Genomic DNA, 24,838 nt, shown 5'->3' with positions numbered 1-24,838 from the left:
TTAGAAAAACATGCCTAAGACTATATCCAGCTCACATCATCATATTTTTGAATAACATCTTTATGCTTTATGGACTCTGTTCTGTTGTCAACTCGAGTCTACTGTAAGTGGAGTCCTGCCGTGTTCAGCTTTGGTTAAACACATAAATAAAGCTTATCCATGTCTTATGGACTTAATCTGAACCCGTGACCCAGACTGGAAAATAACTGTGTGCGTGTGTGTGCGCGCATGCGTTTAACCCTTACAGTTGCTCTGCCTCAAAACTAGCATCCACACTGTCACGTGTCAGTTTCCTCACACAAATGCCATCACAAAGCAACGGTGATCTGCAGTTTGGGACTATCGGAAGCATGGAGACTCCTTCGCCCCCTTAGAGCTAGGCGATTCATCAATTTTATCAATTGGTTCATTTGCAGGACAATTGTTTTTTGACAACTCTATCCCATTGACACATACTTACGGTATACTAAGAATTACACTTCGAGACATATGGACTGTTTATGGTGTTAAATTGTTGAACATTTAACATGTAAATTTATTTAGGACCATGTTTATATGTTCATATTTTTCCAAAGAGAAAACACTCTTTTCCAAAGCTTTAAAGAAAGAAACGTGTTATTTCTGTGGCAACTGATGTTGGTAAAAAATGATATCAGGACTAATGTAATTTACATTAAAAAAAAATTAAAAAGTGTAAATTGGATTCATGTAAAAAATTCAGAGGTTCATACCCCCAAAAATACTGCCGTTCCTTCGTAGTCAGTAATAGTCGGCTTCAGCACGTCATGATGAGATCGATCCATGTGAATGTCAATTTGAGATTGAGATTCAAAAGGAAAATGTTCCAAATCATAATGCTGCAAAATTGCTGCACCCCCGACACATTCACGTTTTCTTCTCATGAAAACCCAATGTAGATTTACCAGCAGATGGGCTCACTAAGGCAGCTTGGATTGCGATGGGATGTGCGTGCGTGGGTGCCATCAGATTCATCTCCATTTTCAGCATCACTCCTCCACTACATCGCTATCATGATTACCTCTTGGATGGGTTCAGCTTTTTTTTTTTTTTTTTTTTTTTTAAGGGAGTCCTGCTGCATTGTGCGCGCATGCTCGTCCTTTACCCTGTTATCCTCCAAAAGACAAGGGCCTGCTGGAGCCGCCACATCACCTGTTGCCATGGCAGTTAAATAGGCAGGGAAGGAAGGACAGGAATGGAAGAAGGCAAACATGCGGGACGGGGAGGGGAGCAGGATAATGAGTGCATGCTGAAAATGAAAGAGGGAGAATATTATATAGGCAACTCGATTCTTAATTTGAAATATTTCAATTTGGGTGATGAGGAGGATTAATACCCATTTGTTTACCTACGGTCCAAAACATAGACTTTACTTTAGAGCTCAATAATTTGGAAGCCATAGTGTTGACTTCATACAGAATTACTGAAACTTAAGAATGGCTATAATAATGATAATAATAATTATTATTATTAAAGGGAGAAGATAGGCAAAGTTAATGAATACTGATGTTAGTGGGCTAAAGGAGGGTGGACAAGTGCATATCCAGTATAATTGCCGGGGTGAATGGGAGGGACGCAAAAGACGAGATGAATAAAGGAAGAAAAAGATGAGGAGAAGGAGGGGAAATGAACGTGAGGGGGAATGCCATTATCAGCTTTGTCCGGCCCTCCTTACTGAAGGCTGGATGGACATGGATAAGGGAACAAACGGATGAAAAGCCCAGAGTGTGAGAGGAGGCTGCTTCTTTCCTAACTTGCTTTTCAGTGATTAGTGCGGGGAGCATCGCGGTGGCCTCAGTTTGTCTGTTCTCAGCCAGCGCCTGCATGGCGACTGCCACTCTTTGAGAGCATTTTGGGTATCTTGTGATTGCTGTGCATGTCAAATGGAAGGATACAGACCTCGGGCTGCATCATAATTGTCTCTAATGCCCATGCACTAAAAAAAAAGTAGGAGGAGGTCCAAAATTGTTAGGTGGGGAGGGAAAATGGTGGTGAGGTTAACGGGGAGTGTTTTAATCTGGACCAAACGGAGTACCGAGGTGCTAAAAGCAAGTCAACCTCTCCTGGTGAATGATGCAAAGTGAGGTGTGTTCTGACAGTATTTGCACCGCAGGGCCTCACTGACAGATTCCTAGTGTGAGTGACATATTTATTTATTAAAAAAAAAAAAAAGCCTGGAAGGGTGTGAGGTTGATGTCCAGATGGTCTCTGCTGCGGTTTAGTAGCAAAAGCCCACATTTTGCCACAAAATATCAACTCCTGTTTAAGAGAAATACTTTGCATTTAGTCATTTGAATGTGTGGACTTAATGGATTACGTTTCAGATTTGGTTCGTGAAAGACAGTGTGTACCTTTTTTTGTTAAAAACCGTAAGAACACTTTGAGTTGATGTCTATTGCCTATTCTTTGGCTTACGACCATGTTAAGCCCTTAAAACTTTTTTTTTATGTCCCCGGCCAACAGTTCAGTGGCTGTTAGCAAACATAAACACTTGAGCAAAAACGGAATCTGCAGATAAAAATGATCAGATTGACTTTTTTGTCAGGAATGGATTGTTGCCAGGTCTGGATTTGTTTCTTTGAAGGCTTCAAACCAGTCATCTGTCATCGTGATTGGACCGCAACACAAAAGCTGCTGACTGCTTTCAGGAAGTGTGTGTGTGTGTGTCATTCTCACACCTCTTCCAATCCATTTGACTCCCTAATCCACTGGCAAACCACCACTTTTTCTTCCCCATTCCACTTTAGTTTTTTGCCCGGTTTGCCACTCTGCCCCTCGCACCTCTTTCCATCCTTTCTTTTCCTCCTCACACTTGACAATGCGCATGCGTTTGTACATTGCTGACAGACTGAATTTTCTGCAGTAAGCACCTCATCACGCACTTACAGCAATAATACCCTGGGGCCTAACAGACTGCTCAAGTACATAATGTGAACCAACTCGTAAGTTCTCCTGTTTGGGTCGATACCACATTGCTCTTTACCTCGCCGCCAAGGGCTTGCCCTTAGGAGAAAAGGTGCCTTACAATATTGAAAAAGTACACTTTATTTTAGAGGCATGGAGTTCAGTGCTGTTTGTATAAAAACGTATAGCGTTTTTTTTTGGGGGGGGGTCTGCCATGTTTGAGTAGTGTCCATTCAGTAGTAGTTTGTGTTAACTGGAAAATAAGCGTTGGTATTTTTTCACTGCACTTCTAGTCACTTAACTGGCATTTCTCCCTTGGATTCCGCTATTCGACTTTTAATTATGTGCCCATGTCATTCTCTGGCTTTCTTTCTTTTCATTTTAACTTAGGTTTTTTTCCCCCCTTCCTCTGGGGGTTCCTCCCCCTGAAAATTGCAGAGAGCAGGAGTAAAGAAAAGGAAACTTAATCCTTCCATTGAACAGGAGTTGAACCAGTCAGGGGCTATTTCTCATTTTCCTCCGTGTCAAAAAATACCAACCTGCTTCTTATTCTAAACGCTCACACTTGTCCCCCCCTCACACACACACACACACACACACTTGTCTTTGTGTCATCGTGGGGACATCTCATTGACATAATGCATTTTCTAGCCCCTTCCCCTAACCCCAACCATCAAAAATGATTACCTACCCCCATTCCTTACCCTAACCTCAACCATAACCTAATTTAAAAACTCCTAAACTCTAAAAGCAAGTCTTGACCCTCGAAAAGAGATCTGAACTTGTGGGTCCCCATAATGGGAGTTAAACCTGGAAACACATGCGTGTATGGGCCCCACAATGTAGCAAAGACAAAAGTGTGTGTGCGCGCGCACACACAATTTCTATTCCTTTAATTGCACTGATTCAATGATTCAATTCAATAATTAGCTTGTATCTAGCTAGCGCAACGAGCTAAGTGCTCTTTTGTTTATTTATATTACTTTTATTGTACTGATTCAATAATTAGCTTGAATCTAGCTAGCTAAACTAGCTAAAGGCTCTTCAGTTTATTTCTATTACATCAATTTTGCTGATTCATTGATTAGCCTGAATAGCTAGTTCAACTAGCTAAATGCTCTTTTGTTTATTTCTATTACGTTATGGTAATTTTGCAGATTCATTGATTAGCTCCAATCTAGATAACTAATTTAGCAAATGCTCTTTTATTTATTTATATTGCTTTAATTTTGCGTATTTAAAAATTAGCTTGAATCTAGCTAGCTAAACTAGCTAAATATCTAAATGCATCATTAGAAAGTGACATGGAGCTCATTGTTTTACTGATTGATTGATTTAATGGACAGTGACTAGCTACTAAACGCTTATTGTCTCGTAAAGCGGTCCTAAAAATACTCTTGGACAGCGAGTCAGCTGGAACTGTATAGATGTGCAAATATACTCATCTTTCACCTTGCTTGTCACCTCTACTCCATAACACTAAATTGATCCAAAAATATTGACACATTGTGGAGGTGGAGCTAAAATAGAGGTAAGCCTGTTTGAGTTCCAGTTTAATTTCAGTCCCGTTAGCGCACATTGACACAGGAGGCCAGAAGGAGAAACAAGCAGGTTGGAAGCTTTGATCAAAGGAGGCTGCTGCGATAGGTTTATGTGATCCTTCCTTCGCTATCCCCTTCCTCATCTTTTCATCACTTACTTGGTATTTCCTCTCCCTCAGGCTACGTTTACGGGATTTATGCATTTCACTTTCTGGGTTCTTACATCAGAATGTCTGACAATTCTTTTTTTCGTCTGGCAGACCGCGCCCCACTGTCGCAAGCCATGCGCACTTCTAGGCAGGACTGCATGATCAGTCGCGAAAGCAATAACACAAACATGCCTGCTTAGGAGAAACGGGCGGAATGGGGACACGCAAAAATGGGAGTCACACACATTTTCGCTGCTTGAGTTAGTACGAGTGGAGACGGACAAAGGTCCTCTTGCTTTGGCCAGTGAGACGCACTCGTGTACTAACCGTTAAGTGTCGCCTGAGGCAACACGCGGGCGTGCGCGTAAAAGGCGGACAGACGGGAACGGAGACATGAAAATGGACGCTGGGAAACAATTGGCGTAGTAGTGACAGTTGCAGTTCAGTTCATCCCACACTATTTTAAATATTTGAAGATAAATTTGAAATCTTGTCAAATTCAACCGAGAGGTGTTTTCTCGTAGATTCTCTCCACTATTCATTTTTAGGAGAAATGTGAAAAACTGTTAGCATCATTAAGCGACGCCCATCATTGAGAATTTGTCGTAACTTGTTTAATGTTGCTTCAGAATCCCCCATAGGCTATGGTTTGACTACACATGACTGATCTGTATCCAAAATGTCATATTCAACTTTGGGGTTTTTGTCTCACAACTACTGTAAAGTTGTGTACATTTTTGAAAGATTGCAAATGTGTGAATTATTGAGTGAGGATGAGCGCAGTCATGCCCGCATGCAGTTGCGAGCGTGAGCCCAAAACTATGTCACGCTGATCACGCACCGCTGCACCCATTTACTGGTGGAACATGTGCGGATCTGGAACACGGCAATTGAGAACGATCAAAACATACACACAAAGCCCGAGTGCGCAAACAAACGCGCACAAAAGACGTACACAATCGCACACACATGGGTCTTCTTTGCACGAGCGCACTTGTACACTGTAAGCTTTTGTCGCCAGTCAATGAAAGTGCACTGTTTTTAGCAAATATACTTCATATCCTTTCTCTTTTTTGTATTTTGTTCAAGGAAGACGACACTAAAATTCATCAGCAAGAACATAATCTTGAGCCTCTCGCAAAGAGATCCTTGGCAAATTACCACACGAGAGTCGTAACAGAAGAACTCTGACAATGCTGGCTGGCACCAGTGTATGTGGTGCGACATTTAAAATACGATGGAAATTGCTGGGACAACTTTTGCCTTCCATTCAGTGGCCATTCTATTTATCTTGCTCATAGTTCCTATTCTGTGGAGGTTACAAGTGGGGCCGGACCAATTAATTGGCTGGACAATGTAACTGGCCAATGCTAAATAAGCAAAAAACTGATTTTTTTTCTCAGAATTTTGCAGCTTAAGAAAATACACATTACAACTGTTATGACTGTGTTTTGGTTTAGGTGGTGAGGCCATTGTGTTGATGTTGTCAGTTGCTATGCAGTTGTTATGTCCGTTATACTATTTGTCGTTGATATGCAGTTGTTATGTAGTACCTTTATGATGATGATTGTCTTTGTCACTCTTATTTTGTCTAGTCACTCTTTTGTGGTTGCTATGCAGTTGCTATGTCCCTAATGATAATGATGTTGTCAGTTGCTAAGGTACTGTATTAGCTACTCTGTTTGTCTAAGTCACTCTTTTTATTGGTTTTGTCATGTATGCCTTTATTTGGCCATAGCTGAAGTTTGAGTGACACTTTTGTCAGTATGTCGAGGTTTCCTACCCCCCGACTCTTCCATGCAGACGTTCTCTCTGTTGTTATTAAGAACAAAGTATTGTAGAACAGTCAAATGTTATGCCTGTTATTCATATTTTGTAATTGTTAATGAACCCCCAAAAAGTTGTTTTATTTATTTATTTTTAGAATTAAAGCTGATTAATCGGTTGTCGGAATTTGATTCTGCACATATCGGAATAGTCATCAGTCTAAAAAAAAAAATCCGTTTGGCCCTAATCGCGAGCTTGGAATTGATGAAATGTGTGTGGATGGCAACCTCCCCCAGAGCCTGCCTTTGCTGCATCAAAATGTTGTTTGCTATTAGGAGCGCTGCTCTACATTTTTCATGAGCTTCTAAATGTAGATCGAATTCTGAGACGTGTTTTGCAATTTCCGCTGGCTGTTCACACTTCAGCCTTGTCTTTGTTCATTTCGTTTGCAGAACACATGCAAATGTATTTGTAAGTGTGTGTGATTTATGAGCATGCAAACTGTGTGCGATATTGATTAGGTACCACAATTTCCCAATCTTTCACTCCAATTTGTGTTTAGTGTTTCTAAAGTGCAAATGTCATATAAAAACCTTCTGTCTGTGCGTGTGTGTGTGTGTGTACGTCACAGCCTTTCCATCCCATCGTCAACCTGGTGTGCAGCCCCGACCTGAGGACGTTCCTGTGCGCCCTCTACGCCCCGGTGTGCGTCGTGTACGGACAGGTGTCGCTGCCGTGCCGCGCCCTCTGCCAGCGGGCCAAGGAAGACTGTCAGCGACTGATGGAAATATTTGGACTCACCTGGCCAGAGGACATGGAGTGCAGCAGGTTATTAAGACGAAAAACAACTTTTGCTATGTCATGGAAAAACAACACGGACTTTGACGGGTCTGCCTGCCTGCAGGTTTCCAGACTGTGACGAGCCGTACCCGCGCCGAGAGGACCTGCGGAAAGGCTCCGAGCCCACCGATCAGTCGTCCATGACGGTCCAGAGAGACTACGGCTTCTGGTGCCCCCGAGAGCTGAAGATAGAACCGGAACTGGGTTACTCGTTCATGAGCAGGAAGGACTGCTCTGCTCCGTGTCCGTCCATGTACTTCAGCAAACAGGAAGTCACCTTCACGCGATATTTCATCGGGGTCACCTCCATCGTCTGCCTCTCTGCGACTTTGTTCACCTTCCTTACCTTTCTCATTGACGTCACCAGGTGTGTAAGACTCCACTGGGTCTGCTACCTTCCTTTTATTGTCACTTATGACATCCCCCCCCTTTAATAGGTTCAGATACCCGGAGCGACCCATCATCTTCTATGCTGTGTGTTATGTCATGGTGTCGCTGGTGTTCTTCTTGGGCTTCTTGTTGGAGGACACCGTCGCGTGCAACACAGGCAACCACGTGCAGTTCAAAGCTTCAACTGTAACGCAGGGCTCCCACAATAAGGTGAACTCGCTTTGAAATGTCCTATTCTTTCCATTTTCAGAGAGCGTGAAGCTAATATATAGAAATATATGAGTATATTTTTGCATAACAATGACTTGGCAATAATTTGTTAACATGTCAAAATTGTTCCCTTTCCAAAATGCGCCATAGAAAACTTGGAAAGAACGATTTTCGTAGACAGGCGCCCACGCGCTCGGCTTCGTTTTTGTGAATTTGGTAGACGTGTTGAGACTCGCTGGGCACGTCACATTTTGGTGACCAAAAAAAAAAGTAGACCTCATTTTAGAGTCGCAAAAATCAGGCCTAAATGGTGGTGCAGTTGGCGTAAGGTGATTTTGGTGGATTTAGCCGAAGCATAGGAATTATAGACATCCACATGACTAAATATGTTTAGTGTAACTCATTTTTAAAGTGAAGATACGAAATTTGGTTGGGTGGCCTTAAGACTTTTCAGAAGATCGAATGAAATAAAAGCATTAGTAGGCCTCATATACTGTGATTATAGTATGGGGAATTGGCCAATAAAGTTAAATGTGGTCCAATTAGAAATCCACGTGGTTATAGTAGGGGCCACAAAGTTTAAACATTGATATTGTGGAGATTAGTTTAAATCAGGGTTTACCAATCTTTTTTGGAACTGAGAGCAACTGATGAATATGAAGAGCTGCCAGTTTGATACCACATTTCCTAAAGTAACTAATTTGCTCAAAATATCTTTATTTTTAATTGATGATTCTTCTGGCACTGATCATGTTAATTATTTCTCATGATAATAATCAACATTGATTTAACAATATAAGTTCAATTTTGGTAATTATCTGCAAAGGTCTAGCTTTTCAAATGATCACTTTACACCATTCCTAGGAAATCACAATGCCTCATCACCAGTGAGCTATATTTAAAACAGGCCTGTCGGCTAGACATTTTTGGACTTCTTTAGGACTTGGGCTGCTGGATTATGAAGAAAATATTCATCACGATTATATTGGTAATAATGTAATTGAAATCACGATTAGGACGATCATTTATTTTTACAAAACAACAAAACAAGAAAATATTTAAATGTAAAAACACAAACGTGGAAACACTACAATTACGAAAGTTCCTTTTGTATAAACAAAATTTATTAAAATTCCATCCATCATCTACCGCTTACCTGGGGTTGGGTCGCGGGGACAGCAGCTTTAGCAGGGAAGCCTTGGGTATTAAAAAAAATAAATACAAAGGTTATAAATTTATGCAACTTAAAATTAGTATCATTTTTTTTAAATTACTATTATGCTGATTTTGTAATTGAAATAGAAATAGAATTTTGAGGAATTGCAAAGCCCTGATCAGGACTGATTGTTGTTTTTTCTTGGTCCGTCCCGCAGGCGTGCACCTTGTTTTTCATGATCCTCTACTTCTTCACCATGGCGGGCAGCATGTGGTGGGTCATCCTCACCATCACCTGGTTCCTGGCCGCCGTGCCCAAATGGGGCAGCGAAGCCATCGAGAAGAAAGCCCTCCTCTTCCACGCCGTGGCCTGGGGCCTTCCGGGGACCCTCACCGTGGCCCTTTTGGCCCTCAACAAAATCGAAGGCGACGGCATCAGCGGCGTGTGTTTCGTGGGCCTCTATGACATGGACGCCCTGCGGTGGTTTGTTCTGGCGCCGCTTTGCCTCAACGTGGCGGTGAGTGTGTGGGAGGATGAAAGAGTGAAATGATCCAAGCGGAGCAACAATATGATTGTTCTTGTCTCTCCGTCTCGCACCCTCCCCAGGTGGGCGTCTCCCTTCTCCTCGTGGGCATCGTGGCCCTGAACCGCGTGCGCATGGAGATCCCCCTGGAGAAAGAAAACCAGACCAAACTAGTCAAGTTCATGATCCGAATGGGCGTTTTCTCGGTGCTCTACCTCGTGCCCTTGCTGACCGTCATCGGATGCTACGTGTACGAGCACGCCTACCGCCGCGTGTGGGAGACCACCTGGATGGAGGAGAACTGCCGCCGCTATCACATCCCCTGCCCGTACAAGGTGGGGGTCTGTCTGTGTGCAGGGATTTGAGGAGTGGACAGTACGCGTCATTAGCCCAGCTAATGCGCTCAAGACCAAAGTCCACAACAGCGGCAGTGTCTGTTGTTGTCTTTCAGTGCGTCCGCTGGTTCCCACACTTGTTCTTCCTCCTCATCGTCATCCTCCCCTACTCTCACACACTTGCTGTCTTTGCTCTGGGCTTGCTCAGTCATGCTCTGCTTCCCCAACTCTAAAAGGTCTTTGTGTTGTTATGAAGAGCGGCGTTTTTAGACTTTTTTAAAAGGAAATCCATGTGCACGCTGCACACCGAAAAGCATCCACGCCAAACTTGCCGCCCACTCGTTAGCGAGTATGAGCTTCACCAGGCGCTAAATATTTTCGAGAAGACGGCACAGTGATGCGTCAGCCGGTTTGTGACGGACGCGGTCATTGGAAAAGGGTGGCGGCAGGTGCAAGTGCTTATGTTAGCAAGGGTGGGGGGACCCCCACTTATGTCCTGGTGTTGCTATGTGTCACTGGATATTCACCTCACAGGGTGTTCCAAATAAGTGCCTGGTGGGCTATGTTTGCTTTAGGATCATTTCATTAAGTTACTTTCTTTTCAAATGGCAATGATTAACAAAAGCGTATGAACCTTTGAAAAAGTCTGAACAAGACAATGATTCTCAATTATTTTTTGTTACGTGACCCCCCCCTCTGCCACAGCTAGAATCATTTGTCTATAAAATTGTTGTAAGTGCACCTCTGACAACGAGAGCGCCACTGCCACCTGCTGTAGTGGATGTGCAAGTACACTTTAAGCTAGTTTTGAAAACTCCATTCGGTCCCATACAAATTAGTTGTCCAATTAAGTTACACAACTCTGGTGAACTACTGCCCCCTGGTGTTTATCGCGGCTACTGCAAAGAGCAAAGGAAGTGCTTAATCTTTGATTCATTCACAGTAATGAATTTGACATAATGGAATGTCACTGTTGACGTTTTGCATTTACTTGCAATTTATTATTTCTAAATTGTCAACCTGGCCTGCGTTTTTTGTGCGCGTTTTCGTCAGGTGGCGCAGACCAGTCGACCGTCCGTGGCCTTGTTCCTCATGAAATACTTGATGATGCTGGTAGTGGGCATCCCGTCCGCTTTCTGGGTGGCCAGCAAGAAGACGTGCTTTGAGTGGGCCGGCTTCCTGCATGGACGTAGACGCAAAGAGTAAGCCGAGCTTAGTTATGACTCCATTTTGAATTGTGTACTTAAACCCTGTTACGTGACCTTTCAAAATGTCCGCAAGCAGCAGTGGAGTGAATGAATCGCGTCAGGTGCTACAAGAGCAGCCCGACTTAGCCCAGTCGCTGTTGCGCGAACCCAACACCCCCATTATTAGGAAGTCCAGAGGAACATCCACTCAGGTAAAGACGCAAATAATATAAAATATAAATAAATATGTTCCACTGTCTACATAGCTAACAGAACTGTTAGCATGCTACCATAGTGAAAAGGTGTCTAATTGTTGCTTCAGGGTACTTCCACTCACGCCTCTTCCACTCACCTGGCTGTCCTCGATGACCTGGACGACCCCCTCAGAAGCCCCCCCGCCCAGCCCACCTCCACCAGGAGCAAAGCCAGCAGCGTCCACAGCAAGGGCAGCCACCACGGCAGCCTGCGGCGCGCTCGCGATGACAGGTACGCAAAAGCAGGAAGTCGCCCGCCGCCACTGCCGTCACTCCTCTCTCGTCTCCCGTCATCTCAGGAGCGACACGGTGGTCTACAGAGGCGTGGAGCAGCGCAGTTTCCACGGCAGCGCGTCACGCCTCAACCACCCGCTGTCCGCGCACGGCAGCCAGAGGGACGTGACCGAGGCCCCGCCCACTCTCATCACGCACGGCTCCACGGCCAGCGAGAGCCGCGGCGCCGACAATAACGGCACCAGCGCCTGACAACTGAGGTAGTGTCAGAAGTGTCAAGAACACGCGTGTTACATGTTGAGACTGGATTTCATTTTAAGCACACACCAACATTCTTGCTGTTAACAATCCTAAATGGCTTGTCCACTCATTTCTTACTGACATTAAAAATAAGTCTCGTACAACACTGGAGCTTGATTGTTGGCAAACGTATTTGTACATGGACCTAATGTGAACCTGTGGACCTATTTGTGTGTTACTTCAACTATTTTTATACTATGAACTGTGTGTGCGCACGTGTATGTGAAGAGAGAGTGATCAGAAGAAGTGAGAAAAGAGTTGTTGACTGATATTTGCACTGAGGCATTTACTTAGTAAACAGTACAGATGCGTCTACGGTAAATTAGCGATGCAGCGATCACATTCACTTGATTTTGAGTATCTGCCGATAATTAGCTAACAAAACCTCAAATATGTTTTTAAGTTACATATATATGAAAAACAAAAATCATCAGTAATATACTGTGTCGAAACGAAGTTTAAATTGGCCTTCTGAAAAATATTTATTTTCAACGTGCTTTATCGAGTTTCACTTTTAGAATTTAACTTCCGCAATAAATGTACTTATTGAGACGCACCTGTACTGTTTATTCAAACTTTTTTCATGAAACAGAAAACAGTGCAACTCGTTGACAAGCTTTCACTACTACACTTTTGAAATATTGAAGCCGCTGAAGTCATTTTCGTTTGCTCCTCTGACTCACTACATGATGTAAATATGACTTTTCGTTCACGTGAACCTACCTCGCCTGTGTGATCAGCTTGTGTGTGCTCCTAGCGAAAGCCTCATTCTCCTTCACGTAACATTCTCCATCTTCATCAGTAACAAATTTGCCTTCTGACTCTCCTGCCTGTAAACAGATTCTCACTTGTCTTGTTTTTGGACCCACAACAAGCCTCTGTGTTCTTACAGACCTTACAAATAAGACGTCTCACTGGAAGTTATTGGTGAGGACAACATGGACAGATTCATTTTAAAAGCCACACAAAATACTCTTGCATTTACGTGAGGATGTGAGGCGCAGAAACATTGTTTTCCAGATGTCATTTTGTGATCAAACTGATGTGTGCTAATGTGGTGGCATTAGATGTTAATGTCACAATGGGTCAGAGACTTAATATTGTAAATGAAAAGCCTCAATTCTGTTGGTGTTTTAATTTATTCGCAGTTTGCAACTGCTTTAACTACTTTTACATGCAGTCTAATAAACTTTTTTTATGGATTTTAATACTTTCACACTTGTGCTTTATTACCTTTGTTTGTGTTTTCTCCTCTTACGGAAATGTTTTAAATAAAAAAAAATTTAAATACAGATTTGGAACATTAAGATGTTACATAATCCTTTGAGTTCAACAATACAGGTTAGTAGATTTAAAAAACAAACAAACATGACTTTCCCATTGACACTTAAAATAAAAATACATAATTGTTTTTGTCTAATCCAAAACACACTTGACGAGTGCTTCCATGGATCAAGACCAGGTTCCTGAGCGTTCCCGCTTGCGTCGGACGATGGCGGCCACGTCGTGTTTGAGGAGGGACACGCTTCGTTCCAGCTGCTCCGAGAAGTCCTTCAGCAGACCGCTGTGCTCGTCCACAAAGAGGCGGAGTCCCAGCAGGTCACAGGACTCCTGCCAAACGCAGCAAAAAAACGAGCTTGAAGCGACCGTGTCGAAAAAGAAAACACAAACATATTGTACGTACGCTGGGCCTGCGTCTGCGCAGACTCTGCAGCTGAGCCTTGACTGAGGTCATGTTGTAGTAGAACTGTTTGAGCGAGCGAGCGAACTCTGCGTCGCTGCTGGGCCGAACAACCGAGCGACTCCGCCCACTGTCGCCGCCTACAGGAGAGATGTGGCATTGCAAAATCGGACTGTTGCAGTTTTTGTGTGATCATGCTTTACCATTGGCGGCCATGTTAAGCTGCCCTCTTAAACGTTGATTCTCCTTCATCAGGTTGTTGTTGATTCTCTTTTGTTCTTCAAGGTCCCTCTGAAGTCTGCTCGGGGAACTGATCTGCTCGTCGCAATCGGCAGGCTGCATGTTACATGTTATAGTCAATGCTTCATTTTCTATAGCAATTGTACTGATGAGACTTCTGTCGCCCTCATGAGGACAATCCCAATACAAAATAGAGAAACTAAAATGGCAATGTTTTGTCATAAAGTGCATTCAAATCAAGCCCCCCACCCCCAGCTGCAGTTGCACCCGTGGCCACTATTCCATAAAATGGAGTCATCTGTTCATTACAGTAATGTACTTCTAAACACTTAAAATTTTTAACTCACAACAGGATTGGCAATGCAACTGTCATCGATGATAAAAATGCCCTCTGTGCTCACTCTAGCGCCCTCAAGTGGTGGTACCAAGCCAGTGCAGCCCTCTGGGGAAAAAAAGTTAAATAGTCATTGAGTAGTACACTATGGTATACTGAGCAAGCAATTTTTGTATATATACAAACTGGGGGGGAAAGGTTAGCTTCCTACAAAAATCGGCCTCAGAACCCTCCCCCAAAATATGGATTGAAAGTTGTTTTTGTGTTTCCTGAGTGACTCATCCGCCTCCTCACGCTGACACCTTGAAGCCCCCAAAGCTCCAGAAGCACAGCGCTGCTCTGAAGGTAGTCCAGTAGCTGCTGGGAGACGCGAAGTGAGGCGAAGTGCACTTTGTGATGTAGCACGGGGTTGACGTGGTGCCACGCGGCCGTTGTGTACAGACGACCGCCGCTGTCCAAAAGGCTGAATCTAAAAAAAAAAAACAAATCCATAAAAATAGCCTTCCAACCATCTACATGATGTATCATCTCTCCATGAAGCCGACCCAATCTGAACGCCTCGATTACGAGCGTCTCTGATCCAACGCAGGCCGAAACACTGTTCCACAACCAGCTGAGCGTCAAGACGTCGGCCGAGCAGCTCTGACGGGTCGATGAGGATGTCGCCTTCGCCCAGAGGCCTGAAAAGCGTGAAATGCAAAGTGAAGGTTGTGAGTTTGTCGGATGGACAGCTGGAACATTTGATTTTGTTGATTTCAGTTTTGCATAATGCTTTGGTAGTTAACAATTAATGGCAAAGAATGCTACTCTAAAGATTAGAGTCTAAACTAATGGACTTGTTCAAATTTGGAGGTAGTGTTTGCGAGTGTTGTACAATCCATCCGAGGTGCAAGGAATCAGCTTTGCTTGCAGAATGGCCTCCTCACTACCCTCAGACCCGAGCACCTATAACATATTAGTGTCATCAGTGTCATGATGATCCTCATGGCTGCCGATGTGTGCAGTACCTCTAGTTGCTCGTCCACAGGAATTCGAAAGGCCAAAGATTGCAACCAGAGGTGAGCGGTGCCCAGGAGCAGCGGCTCAACCGGATCCCAAAAAGGGTCTTTGTCTCTGGGCAGGGCAGAAGTGGCGAAGCCCTCTCCTGTCTGTCAACATTTCACGAAACTCAAGACAAACTTTGAAAGGTGCAACAGGAATGACGTTTTCTTCTGAAAGTTTGAAATTACATGTTGGCTTTTCATCTCATCCAGATGCTGCTGGTAGATTTCTTCCATCAGGAATTTGCGGTTCACAAATTTTGCCTTGGACCAAATCCATACCTAACCCCCAAAAAATAATAACGTTCTAAAAAATAATAAATGCATTTATTTTGCCTAATAGCATAATTGCCTTTGTAACTTAATGGTTGTGTTTGTACTGCACAAAAACATTCCAAATAAATCAGGCAATTATGCCATAAGGGTAACAATTCAATGCGAGAGATGTTGAAACCTGTTTAGTGTGCTTTGAAGTGACTCTGCAAACGATCTCTTTCTCCAGGTCGTGTCCTTTTGAGTCGGACAGCACCAGATTCTTAATCTCCAGTTTGAACTCCACGCCCTGCAGGCCGGACATGGAATCGTCTATTTCAGTAATTCATTTAAAACAAGGATATCAAGAAGCAACCCAAAAATGTTTGACATAAAAAGGAGGAAGGAAGGAATTAGTTCTCTGGAAAGTACGACGGCGTATTAAGGCCACGTATAAATAAATACAAATTTCGAGGGCGGGGGCAATATTCCGGGGGGAAAAAATCGCAAATTTGCCTCTTTATATATTGGCAGATTTGCGAGGGGAAAAAAACTCGGAAATTTACGAGAAATACACGTATCGTAGCTATAATCTAATCATATGAGGATTCGTTTGTGGTTAATGGGACACTGTTTATAAAATGAAAAGGCAGGATGGAGACGGATTCATTCTTAAATTAAAACTTTACTCGTCATTTACCGCAGCCAGAGCAACAACGCTTCGTGATCCCCTATCAGCTGACTAACACGATCCAATCAGATGCTAGCATACCATAGCTAAATAGAATTGAATGACAAAGAGCAGCAGATTCGTCATATCAATTTAAATACTTGTACAATTTTTTTTTATGAATGTGTAAATAATAATTCTGGAAACATAAATGTACAAGTATATATACATTTTAACAAATTAACTTAAATGCTTGATCGTCCGGGGGTGGACATTCGCAAAGCGAGGCGTATCTGTCGCTGGCCAGTGGCCGTACACAACGGTTCAAAGAGCAAATGGTTAACATGATATGGTTAATCTATGCTAAAGAAATTACTATTTCCTTATTTGGACCAAAAGTACGAGTAGTACGCTACGTGTATTTCTCGTAAATGTTTGAGTTTTTTTTCTTCTCGCAAATCTGCTACTGTTTAAAGTGGCCCAAAAAATTCTCGGAATATTGCCCCCCCGCCCTCTAAAAAAACATATATATTTATACGTGGCCCTAATACGCCGTCGTAGGGAAAGCATTTTGTGTTTAACAAATATATTCTACAATATGAGTTTTGAAATATATTCAATTTTCCACTATATTAAATGTTTGGGGAGCTGCACCTGTACTGCTTTTTGATGCATTTGTTGTCTACCTTATTGAGTTCCTGGCTCATCTGGTTGGCTTCAGCCACCAGAGGCATCAATTTGACGTAGTCATAAAAGACGGCCAGCAAACTCGGATCCGTCTGACAGGAATCGGTGCTAGTTTCACCTGAATATAACTAGACTTAGTTACAAGTTTAATAAAAAAATAAAATAAATGAATACTAATGATGAACTTTGTAGTTTTTGGGGCTGTGGCTGACCCAGGTGGATGCCCTCGGCGGCAGCCAGCTCGGACAAGAAGTAGTCGTAGTCGTAGCAACTCCAGTCGTTAGCAACCCTCTCGGACGGGAAACCGATGTAAAGGTAAGTACAGTTGGACCCGAGAATCAGTCGGTCCTGAAGAGAAAGTCGATTCATCGATTGTATGAAGAAAATCGCTGGCACCTTGCATGGTGAGTGGCGACACACACCAGGTGCTGCAGCTCGCTGGTCTGAGAAACTGCTCTCCCATTGACCGTCACTTTGGACCCCTTTAGCGGGGTTAGCGTTACGCGCCGCTGTTTGTTCTTCAACACAACATGGCGCGGCTGGATCCTGACACACAAACAACACAATGTACACACTTAGTGTGTTTAAAGCCAACTTCAGTGGAAGTAAGCGTCATTCGTACCCTAAACCCTTGATGGAGATGGATCTGGAGGTGCCTTCATTGAGGCCGATGTCCCATTCACCTGAAAGAACGAGATCATCCGTCGCTCGGTCAGTCAGAAAAGTTACAGTCAGGACAGATGAGTAAGAATTGCAATGTTGTTTTCAGTCAGGGACTGTTCGATGCAGCTAAAAGTACTTTGGCTTGGAAAAATACGGTCATTTTTGAGACACCAGTCCTGGAACTTTTCTGACAAACAGCTCGTATATTGAAAAAATAACAATAATAAGACACATCATTTTAGGGCCCCACTGTAAGCGCTTAGATTTTTTATTTTTTATTGGAAAGGCAGCTTTAGTCATATCTATAGCACATTTCATACGCAAAGTAAAGCTATGTGCTTTACATAATTACGTTTTTTTAATTCTTATTCTTAACAATAATATGTTCTATGCAGCTCCACTAGTGTAAACACACCATTCTGATTAATATTGTATTTGTGGAATCTGAACATAAGCAGCAGAATCCAACTGTTTATATCCATTGCAGGGAGCGGCCATTTTGCCACATGCTGTCAACCGAAAATGACATCATAGTAGGTAACGGCTAATCACGGCTCAGCTTGCAAACGTCACATGACTAAACTCAGAAAACAGGTGAACCGTGGTTGGTCGATACCTGAGCAACTGTGATGTCATTTTTAATTGACAGGAAGTGGCCAAATGGCCGCCCCGTTAGATGGATAAAAATGGATGGATTTTGCTGCTTAATTCATATTCCACAAACTCAATATTAATCAGAATAGAACACATTATTGTAAAGAAAATGTTTGCCTTGACTTCCCATTTAAAGAGCAAAAAAAAAAAAAACACAAAGTAAAGAAGTAAATGACATCTTACTAAAATTAAGATATATTAAGTGGTGCTTTTTTTTTAAATTTTTATACATTTTACTTTTTTTTTACATGGCTCTCACTGAAATACTTTACCCATTCAAAAGTTTATTGTTTTCAAATATAAAGAACATTTTCAAAATCATTATGAATACATTTGTTATAATAATATAATAAAATACTATGTACTGTAATTTTTTTCCTCCTTTGCATTATCATCAGACCTTTTCGATCTTCATTGATTTATTGGGAGAAATCACAAGTTTTACTGCCTTAGTTAAAATATAAATCACCAAATATGTTTCCATACCTCAATTAAAGTTTAGTATTCTGTCCACGTGTATAAATTGACTTGGTCACTTTACTCTACTGTTCTTACAGTAACTTTCGTCAGGTAGCGAATGGTGAAAATGGCCTTACAGTTTGAACAGTTTGGGTTCTGTTAGTTTTTTTTTTTTCTTCAAGAATTGAACAAATGTCAATAGTGCGACATAAAACATATGACCGACCCTCCTGGATGAACAGCTTAACCACACCAGACAGCTGAGCGTCCTCGTTGATGTTTAGGATGTAAGGATGCATCTGCATCATTCTCCTCTCCTGACACACGCACACACATTAAAAACAGGACGAGAGTCGTTGCGATGTGTTGTGTGTGTGTGTGTGTGTGTGTGTGTGTGTGTGTGTGTGTGTGTGTGTGTGTGTGTGTGTGTGTGTGTGTGTGTGTGTGTGTGTGTACACCAGGGGTGCTCAAATTGGGTCCTCGAGAGCCCCTATCCGGCCTCTTTTCCATGTTTCTCTCCACTAACACACCTGATTCATGATCAGGATCGTTATCAGGCTTCTGCATAGCTTGCTGATTAGCTGATCATTAGATTCAGCTGTGCTGCAGGAGGGAAAGATGGAAAACATGTTTCGACATGTATGTACCTGTGTGATGTTGGCATACTGTTGCTCCCAGTCCCGAAGCGCCTCCTGCAGATGTTGCTCCCACAAGGTGTGAATGGTTCTGATCTGGAGCTCATTGTGTGTCAGCAGCTGACGGATCTCCTCTGAGCATGCACACACACGCGCACACACGCACGCACGCGTATCCACACACATTCATGGAATTCTGTCGTGATCTGCCAGCTTCCTTACTAGTTTCGTCATTGGCGCCGCGGCCATCCTGGCCCAGTCGGCTCAGCCGTTGCGTCAGTCTGGCATTCTCGGCTTTGAGTTCTTTGACCAGACGCTCAGTGGGGCGCTCGTTCACCACAGGGCGGTTCTGGATGTGCTTTGCCCTGAGATAGGAAAAATTAACCAACTAGTGAGTGTCATGTTACTTAAAAATTAAATGTTGATTAAAGCAGTTGTTTTGAGTAAAAATAAATAAATATATATATATATATATATACACTGCAGTTATACTAAAATTTTTTGGGTCATTGTACCTCTCAGCATAGCGAAGTGTAGACAGAGACTCCTCATAGCAGATGTCAGCAGGGCTCAGCGTGGCAATCTAAAACACAAACATGAATTTGTACCCACGTCAGTCAATTTTAACTCATTCACTGCCATTGACGGCTATAGACGTAAAAAAAATTCATTTGAACTATTCATAGTTAGTTTAAAACTTGCTTCCACTTTTGTTAACAAAAGTATGAAAACCTAGAAAAAAAGAAATTATAGTACATTTAGAACAGATATAAAATTTGTGATTAATCGTGAGTTAACTATTGAAGTCATGTGATTAATTACAGTTGAAAATTTTAATCGCCTGACGCCCCTAATTTTTAATAATCTTTTATTTTCTTAAAAAAAAAAAAAGAAGATTATTAAACAAAATGTCTAGGTTTTCATACTCCTATTAACAAAAGTGAACAAAAATGTTAAACTAATAGAAATAGTTCAAATGAATTTTTGACGTCTATAGCCGTCAATGGCAGCGAAGGAGTTAACAGCGACGGTGGGTCAACGTCACCATAACAGTGCGGCTGTTCCCTCCCAGAGCAGATTGCAGCAGTTTAGTGAGAACCGAATCTCTGTACGGAACATGCACCACCTTCCTCCCGACTGCCATGTCAGCGAGGGCGCTGCAGCAAAGGCGACGCCCATCAACAAATGGATTTGGATCCAATGACTGCGGGAGCGAGCCGCGCCCACCTGATGACGTTGCCCAGAGTGGTGAGGCTCAGGTTGATGGCCGTGCCCTCCTTGAGACGGTCGGCCTCGGACGACGCCGATCTCTGACGCTCGCTTCCTGCCAGGTCCACCAGGTTAATGTTGGACTGCTTGGTGACGCTCTCCTCAGATAAGATCTTCACAACAAAAATTGCGGCGAAGACAAAATTATTTTTCCTAATTCCTTCAGAGATGAACGGATGTGAACGGACGTCACCTGTTTGAGCTGCAGCACAATGAGCATGTGCGAGCGGCTGCTGTTTGCGTTTATGTGCGTGGCCGCGCTGGTTCGGGTCCGGGTGCCTTGCTCCATCAGCTGCTCCACCTGCGACGACATGGTTGAAATATTTACACCTTAGTGTTTTTGGAGTACAGTAGAAGTGAGGGTGTGGCCACTCGGCTACCTGTGCTGCACTATCACAAGGAACTGTACGCAGACCCTCCACATAGAAGCCCCTATGCTGCTCCTCTCGGACACGGAGCCCCCCAGGAGGACGAGAACCACGAGACAGCAGGTCCACCACCTGGTGAGATGCGAAGGTTCAAAAGGAGGTCATTTATTAAGTTAGAGATAATTAAGATGAAGAAGAAAATAATGCAATGACAAAATAGTACGAATAGGACCTTAGTGGAAGTTTATGTGCAGGCCGCAAAAGAACGGAAACACACCCCAAATATTTTCTTACAAAGTAATATGAAATATATATTTATTTATTTTTAAAGCAGTGATTCCCAACCAGAGTGACAGTGAAATTATTGAATTATAATGATTTGTTTTGTCTGGAAAATATTACACTGGTCAACAGACATTGTGGTGTCAATAAAGTTTCAACGATTTCAGGGTATTTTGATATTGCTGAATCCGAAAAGGGCATTGGCTTTTTCAAATGTGCTCTAGTGTTTGACATTTTCCATATTTTTGTTTTAAAAAGGTGCTAATAATTAATTGTCAAAATTATGGAAATCGTTTTTGGCCTCAGCAGCCCAAAGTTACCCAAAAAAACATTCCAATATCTTTGGCACCTGAAATAAATAAATTAATACATTAAATTAAATTAAATTACATTTAGCCAGTGTTAGTTATTAATCACAATTTCCTTCCATCAATGTTCACAGTGTTAATGTGATTCCAAATCAATAAGGTTCTTCCTTGCTACTTTCTGGATTGGTTGGCAAAATTCCACGACATGATCACAGCTTACTTTACCTGCTCATTGTAGATTTCCAACATACTGAAGAAGACCTGTGATTATCAAACATGAAGACTTTTAGAACCAGCGTCCACATATACACAAACACAAGAATTATGTTCATGATGTATTGCACACATACACTCACCTGACATTGTCTAGTGTCCTGGTTTTCTTTAATGGCCTCAAACAGTCGCTCACACAGTTTGGGAACCAGGCCTTTATTGGGACTGTAGCCCACCATGGAGTAACTCTTCCCAGAGCCCGTCTGTCCGTAAGCCAGAAGGGTGGCGTTGTAACCCTAGACACATCAACCCAGCATCTTGAATTACATTGCAAAACAAGAACCCTATTTGATTCCTGGAGAGATGCTTTGTACCTGGAGTGCATTCTCCAGTATTCCTACTCCAAGGTCCTGGAACACACATTCCTGAGGAGAAATGCCGGTGAGGGTGAGGGTGAGGGTGAGGGTGAGGGTGAGGGTGAGGGTTAGGGTTAGGGTTAGGGTTAGGGTTAGGGTTAGGGTTAGGGTTGAGGGATTGAGCCCTTCCTCGACCAGGATAGGGGAATTGACCCCCCCCCCCCCCCCCCTCCTGGAGCGAAAAGGAATCGCACGGTCCTTCCGTCCTTGGTACCTCCCGTCGTCAAGTTCCTTCCACTGATGTGTGGGCTGGCGTCTCCGCCCATTGCGGACAACAGTCCACCCACCATCCATCATACTTTTTTTTATATATATATATCTCAGATTCCTTTTTATGGTAATTGATGTATAATAATGTTTTTAATCTTTTATTTAATAGATAGGAGTTGCCTTTGTATCCTATGCATTCACTATCTACAAATATATTTTATTGTAGATGTTATGTATAATATATTTTTAATCTTTTATTTATTCAATAGGAGTGGCCTTTGTTATATATGTAATCACTATCTATTAATATAAAACAATAAAACAAAAACAATCAAAATAATTTTTTTTATAAAAAAATAGTTCTAATTCCTAATGAGTATAATTAAATGCAAGTGTGCCTTGACAATGTTTCGGCTCTAAAGAGCCTTCTTCAGGTAAATGGCACAATGAAACAATGAAAATGCAATTAAGCTCTTCCTGGCGAGAGATGTTAGGGTTAGGGTTAGGGTTAGGATTTTGGAAAGGGGTTAACTCCCAGGTATCTCCCGCCTCATCATTTTGACTGGACGGTTGTCAAGATACCAAGGGCAAGGCACTGGCCGGCGCTCGTCATTCCGCAACTCTTATGCTTATGTGCGCCTTTTTCGTTCAAATTATTAGGGAAAACGTCCTATTCATTTTCTATGTAATACTTACATGTAAACCAATATGAAATGTTATTTAAATACCAATGTCACTATTGTATCTCAACAATGGTTTTATTAATGTATTTATGCTTTTTATGGTTTTGTTAATTATTTAAGGGTTAGGGTTGGGGTTGGGGTTGGGGTTGGGGTTGGGGTTGGGGTTGGGGTTGGGGTTGGGGTTAGGTTTAGGGTTAGCATGCCACATAAAATTAGGCCCCAGGGTTAATTAACGTAAACACGTCGGATCAGGCTATTTCTTCGCCCTTGCTCAACACCACGGGGTCTAAATGTCTCACAGTACTCTAGGTCACAACATAACCGGCTTGGATGCGGTACAGATGGTGCAGCTTGCAGCTGTGGAGCCGTCCGTGCCCCTCCAGCTGATCCAGGATAAATGACGCTACCTCCAGCGGGTCCGAAAATTATGACGTTAAAACGTGAAAATTAGGTAAAAACGTGAACAATTTTATATTAAAACGGGAAAATTATCATGTAAAAAAAAAAAAAGAAGTGAAAAATAGCTTTGAAGCAGTAGTAGCAGTTCATTTAAACGATTTGATTAAGTTCTATTTCATTCTTGGTTTGAGGTATGGCGAGTTTTTACAATTGCTAAGCACAGTTGACAGCGTTGTAATAAGTTTTTTTTTTTTTTTGAGTTTGGCTACTTCCCCAATGCAAAAACTTCCTGCATACGGTGGATTATCATACTAACCACACAGATTGTTATTGTAGTGAAACGACATCTCATTACATTTTAAAATCAAAATACAACGATCCAAAGTCCAATGCTTTTCAACGAGTGGAGAGATTTCTTCGATGCCATTTTGACTACTCGTGACGTCATCTCAGAATTGTACCTCCTCGGCCAGTGGTGTCAAAAGTAAACGCATTTTCTGTTCTGTGGAAGCCGAAACAGTGACTCATTTATTTTGGCTGCCCTTTTGTCCAAAGCTTTTGGAGTGACATTTGTAAATTTAGAAGATTGATGGAGGTTTTGAGCCGTTTTGGAACGATGTACTGTTAAGTCTCTATGACTTGAAAAGAAATAAGTTAAAGCCCAAGGAGATTCATACTATTAATCTTATCATTTTTATGGTTACATTTTACAACCATAAATGTGAATTCTTACATAGGAAAACTTATTTCATTGCTTTCCATTGTGAAATCAAGCAGTAAATTAATTCCAATAAATTTTCTCGTCACCAAAAGGCTATCAAGACCTACAATTTATGTAAACATTTTGGTATTTTAATTGTAAACTTATCCCCCCTTGCATGTTGTTTTATCTGTTTTCTTTTGTTATGTATAGTCAATAATTGTTTCTGTCATTACTAAGAATGGCTATTAGTATATTTTGTAATAATCAATAAAAAAAAAAAAAAACTGTGGTCATCAGAAAAAGTAGATACCTGAAAACCTAAGCACAGTACCTCCCCACCATGCTCTCAGGGTATCATGCTTACCTGGTCCGCGTAGCGCCCACCAGCCTCCTCGGGCAGGTAGAGGCCAGTGCGGTCCTGGACCTCGTAGCCGCTGTGGGACCAGTAGGCGTAGTCGAAGCAGAAGGAGCGGCGGCACTGAGAGTCGCGTGGGTCCTGGATGGTGATGGAGCTCGCTGCCATGGCAACGATGCAGCGGCTGTCCGCATCCCGCTCCCTCTGTTGGTCGGGAGGACAGTGAAGGCCAGGGATAGTGCAAACAAGGCAAGTGCAAACGGTTCAAGGAGAATGCTCACTTTATACTACATTCCTTCTGCATGAGAGCCCTGCAGCCCCTACGACTTAAATTACACGTTGAGCCATCAATTTTCTGTTCCACGGATTTAGAACTGTACTGGTTGCCAGTTAATTATTCACAGGGCACATATGTACAGTAGTACGTAATAATAAAAGAATGAAAACACACTGACCTTGTTGAATGGTCGGACTCTAACAGCCACTTTGACACAGTCCTTGCCGTGCAT

At 42.5% G+C, this 24,838-nt stretch overlaps 2 protein-coding genes across 4 annotated transcripts in view; one reads left to right on the top strand and one right to left on the bottom strand.

The window, feature by feature from the left end:
• The window catches only part of LOC147176971 (frizzled-3-like), a 23,185-nt gene extending 9,294 nt beyond the window's left edge, over window positions 1–13,891 (top strand). Inside the window, exons 3-12 of one of the 3 annotated variants that reach the window (XM_086070949.1) lie at window positions 7,011–7,207; window positions 7,284–7,586; window positions 7,657–7,819; window positions 9,193–9,492; window positions 9,582–9,833; window positions 10,887–11,035; window positions 11,118–11,232; window positions 11,343–11,506; window positions 11,574–11,768; window positions 13,102–13,891. In XM_086070949.1, coding sequence (XP_085927075.1) covers window positions 7,011–7,207; window positions 7,284–7,586; window positions 7,657–7,819; window positions 9,193–9,492; window positions 9,582–9,833; window positions 10,887–11,035; window positions 11,118–11,232; window positions 11,343–11,506; window positions 11,574–11,760 — 1,830 coding nt within the window. In that variant the 3' untranslated portion in view covers window positions 11,761–11,768; window positions 13,102–13,891. Of the gene's footprint in view, window positions 1–7,010; window positions 7,208–7,283; window positions 7,587–7,656; window positions 7,820–9,192; window positions 9,493–9,581; window positions 9,834–10,886; window positions 11,036–11,117; window positions 11,233–11,342; window positions 11,507–11,573; window positions 13,017–13,101 lie in introns of those variants that run through there. The other 2 variants (XM_086070948.1, XM_086070947.1) reach the window with 2 other exon arrangements.
• kif28 (kinesin family member 28) lies at window positions 12,279–24,838 on the bottom strand. The gene is made up of 27 exons (XM_086070945.1): window positions 24,785–24,838; window positions 24,339–24,533; window positions 21,938–21,988; window positions 21,707–21,859; window positions 21,576–21,611; window positions 20,773–20,892; window positions 20,586–20,693; window positions 20,351–20,505; window positions 20,169–20,280; window positions 19,639–19,706; window positions 19,346–19,488; window positions 19,136–19,257; window positions 18,715–18,805; window positions 17,335–17,395; window positions 17,135–17,258; window positions 16,925–17,060; window positions 16,712–16,830; window positions 15,558–15,665; window positions 15,293–15,385; window positions 15,071–15,211; window positions 14,938–15,008; window positions 14,609–14,743; window positions 14,366–14,532; window positions 14,077–14,171; window positions 13,693–13,825; window positions 13,493–13,629; window positions 12,279–13,419 (listed from the first exon to the last, which is right to left on the bottom strand). The coding sequence occupies exons 1-27, from the start codon at window positions 24,836–24,838 to the stop codon at window positions 13,261–13,263; spliced, it is 3,087 nt and encodes a 1,028-aa protein (XP_085927071.1). The 3' UTR covers window positions 12,279–13,260.

The sequence above is a fragment of the Leptonotus elevatus genome, chromosome 3 (assembly GCF_054856555.1).
Source record: "Leptonotus elevatus isolate MCC_2025b chromosome 3, RoL_Lele_1.0, whole genome shotgun sequence".
Classification (NCBI taxonomy): Eukaryota; Metazoa; Chordata; class Actinopteri; order Syngnathiformes; family Syngnathidae; genus Leptonotus; species Leptonotus elevatus.
Note: the sequence above shows the minus strand (reverse complement) of the source record. Positions and strands in the feature narration are given on the sequence as shown.